This window comes from Oncorhynchus clarkii, chromosome 9 (genome assembly GCF_045791955.1).
Source record: "Oncorhynchus clarkii lewisi isolate Uvic-CL-2024 chromosome 9, UVic_Ocla_1.0, whole genome shotgun sequence".
In the NCBI taxonomy this organism is placed as follows: domain Eukaryota; kingdom Metazoa; phylum Chordata; class Actinopteri; order Salmoniformes; family Salmonidae; genus Oncorhynchus; species Oncorhynchus clarkii.
This window is the reverse complement of record NC_092155.1, coordinates 9,084,094-9,087,438: the sequence shown is the minus strand read 5'-3', so window position 1 is coordinate 9,087,438 and position 3,345 is coordinate 9,084,094. Positions and strand designations below refer to the sequence as shown.

The window sequence follows — 3,345 nt, the reverse complement described above, 5'->3', positions numbered from 1 at the left end:
CTCTCCTCATGATCTCTCTCCCTCTCTCTCCTCATGATCTCTCTCTCTCATGATCTCTCTCCCTCTCTCTCCTCATGATCTCTCTCTCCTCATGATCTCTCTCCCTCTCTCTCCTCATGATCTCTCTCTCTCATGATCTCTCTCTCCCATCATGATCTCTTTCTCCCTCTCTCCCATCATGATCTCTTTCTCCCTCTCTCTCCTCATGATCTCTCTCTCCTCACGGTCTCTCTCTCCCTCTCTCTCATCATGATCTCTCTCCCTCTCTCTCCTCATGATCTCTCTCTCCTCACGGTCTCTCTCTCCCCCTCTCTCCTCATGATCGCTCTCCCTCTGTGTGCGTGTGTGTAAGAGATTAGCTATAGTAAAAATGTTCTTACCAGATGTTAGCACCACTGACCACACACACACACACACACACACACACACACACACACACACACACACACACACACACACACACACACACACACACACACACACACACACACACTGGGGTTAAGATAATATGGACAAGCATCGTAGTCCGTTTTCCAGGGAGTCTCCAAGTTTAAAGGCATTTCATTATAATTGCTATGATGTCAGACTGTCCATCCAATTTAATCGGACTAAAAACAACAACAAGAAATTCGTTCAGTTCAGACAGACAGAGAGAGATAGGACATTCGGACTGTCCAGTGAAGAAGACCAACCAATACAACTGTGTCAAACAGGTTTGTATAGGCTACTTTCGTTGTGGGTGGTTATCTTTGTGTTGACAATATTTGTGGAAATGTTTCATTTGTTGGAAATGTTTAATAGTTTTTAATTGTTTTCTCCCTGGCTTTTTCTTTCGTAATCAACGGACACGGCGCATCACAATGCTGTAGTTTCTTGGCAACGCGAGCGTTCCAGTCCACTCCGGCCCGTCAACAACAGGACATTTGTAAAGGTAAACATTTGCATGAGAACAAAACAGACATTTTGTTGCTTTTGATATGATCACGATATCAACCAGTAGAAATTGAGGAATATATGTCACCTTATTCTAAAGGATGCATCTCTATATGCGAGTTATGTACGTCTATACAAGTTATTACAACTGCCAAGTCGCAGTTGTAAATGAGATTTTGTTTTCAACTGGCCTTCCTGGTTAGATAAAGGTGAATATATATATATATATATAGGCTGTTTCACAAACTGCCGTGGTTGGGAGACCCATAGAGCGGCGCACAATTGGCCCAGCGTCGTCCGGGTTTGGCCGTCATCGTCAATTAGAATTTGTTCTTAATTAACTGACTTGCCTGGTTAAATAAAGGTTAAATAAAAAAATAAATCTATATAATATACAATCCGTTTTGTGAAAAAAAGCATGAATATAGTTCCATTAGTTCTAGAAAGACACAATGGAATTGTTGTTATTATTTGACCGTTATCATACAGCAGTCCAACGTGATAAACCGCTATTACAGCACCAACCGTACCCCGGTTATTGCGCAGGACCTTTCTGGGTCCGCTAACCATGCAGTAATCACAACGGAGGCTAGAGGGGAGTAATACATTAGTGTGTACAGGAGACTGTCTGTCATATATTGCATGATTGAACCGAGAGCAATTTATGTTTAAGTTTCCCATAATGGTTTTAAAACGGTGTTTGTCCCTATTGAGTAGAACAGATGTGAATGTGATGCATGAGTTTAAAGTTTACCTCAGACCATTCTCATCTCTCCCTCCCTCCCTCTCTCTCTCCCTCCCTCCCTCCCTCCCTCCCTCCCTCCCTCCCTCCCTCCCTCCCTCCCTCCCTCTCTCCCTCTCTCCCTCCCTCCCTCCCTCCCTCCCTCCCTCCCTCCCTCCCTCTCTCTCTCTCTCCCTCCCTCCCTCCCTCCCTCTCTCCCTCTCTCCCTCCCTCTCTCCCTCCCTCCCTCCCTCCCTCTCTCCCTCTCTCCCTCCCTCCCTCTCTCCCTCCCTCCCTCTCTCCCTCCCTCCCTCCCTCCCTCCCTCCCTCTCTCCCTCCCTCCCTCTCTCCCTCCCTCCCTCCCTCCCTCCCTCCCTCCCTCCCTCCCAGGATGTTGCCGTGCCGCTCCCTCCCTCTGTCTATTCTCTTGCTCCTCCTGGTTGTTGCCGAGGCGGGCCTGTGCGTTGCTGTCACGACCCAGCTGCACGGTGGTTTCCGTGGCTGCGCGGTGCGGGATTTTTCCTTCGTGGCCCAGAAACCGGGATGCAGGAACCTCCGCATCGAGACGGAGGCCTGCTGGGGACGCTGCCATACCTGGGAGGTAGGTAACCACGACAGGACACACACACATGCTTGTCCAACAATGTCTTGGTCCTCTCATGTATTGTCTCACACCTGGACACATGTCATGGGAGGTAACCATAACAACACGTCAGATTTATAAATCAATCTTTTGAAACTACAACAGTGCAGTATTGCTGGCAGGGCTAATAAGAGTTATGTTGTTCCTGTCGCTAACAGAAGCCGCTCCCAGAGCCCCCCTACGTCCAGCGGCATCACCGTGTGTGTTCCTACGGTCGTACTCGCTACCTGACGGTCCGTCTGCCAGGCTGCCAGCCCCACGTCTCTCCGCTCTACCCCTACCCCCTCGCTCTGCAGTGTCACTGCACCGTCTGTTCCACACAGGATACGGAGTGTGAGACGTTCTGATACCAACTTCTGTGTGTGTGTGTGTGAAAATATTTAAGGTTGATTTAAGCAATGAGGCCCGAGGGGTTGTGGTATATGGACAATATACCACGGCTAAGGGCTGTTCTTAAGTACGACGCATCGCGGAGTGCCTGGATACAGCCCTTAGCCGTGGTATATTGGCCATATACCACAAACGCCCTGGGGTGCCTTATTGCTATTATAAACTGGTTACCAACACAATTAGAGCAGTAAAAATACATATTTTGTCATACCGGTGTTATACTGTTTGATATACCACGGCTGTCAGCCAATCAGCATTCAGGGCTCGAATCACCCAGTTTTATAAAATGCTTTATACCACTGTAATATGACACAGCAACCTTGTTAGAAAATGTAATAATGTAATATAATAATAATAATACAATTTGTTGAGTGATTATTTTTCCCATTTTTATTTGGTCAACCCTTCCAACATTCTTTCAGGTCACTTATTTACAAAATGTAAGTGGGTCATAGACATAAATACAGTTTATTTATTAATGTACATCCTTTAGTCCCTCTAGTTTAGTGGCCGTAGAAATCAAATGAATGGAATTGGAACCTCTGACCTTGACAATTTCACTGGTCCGCGTTCAAAATGGCTGCCAGTTTACTCACTGACTTGAATGGGGATGTCCATTCTGCTCATTCTAGTTCTGTGTTGTGGCTGTATAACAGAT

The 3,345-nt window shown here is 46.7% G+C and overlaps 1 protein-coding gene across 1 annotated transcript; it reads left to right on the top strand.

Annotated features, from left to right (window-relative positions):
• The first annotated feature begins 617 nt into the window (after positions 1 to 617).
• On the top strand, positions 618 to 2,764 carry LOC139415854 (glycoprotein hormone beta-5-like). The gene is made up of 4 exons (XM_071163990.1): positions 618 to 713; positions 870 to 931; positions 2,045 to 2,255; positions 2,456 to 2,764. The coding sequence occupies exons 3-4, from the start codon at positions 2,046 to 2,048 to the stop codon at positions 2,642 to 2,644; spliced, it is 399 nt and encodes a 132-aa protein (XP_071020091.1). The 5' UTR covers positions 618 to 713; positions 870 to 931; position 2,045; the 3' UTR covers positions 2,645 to 2,764.
• Positions 2,765 to 3,345: the final 581 nt, after the last annotated feature.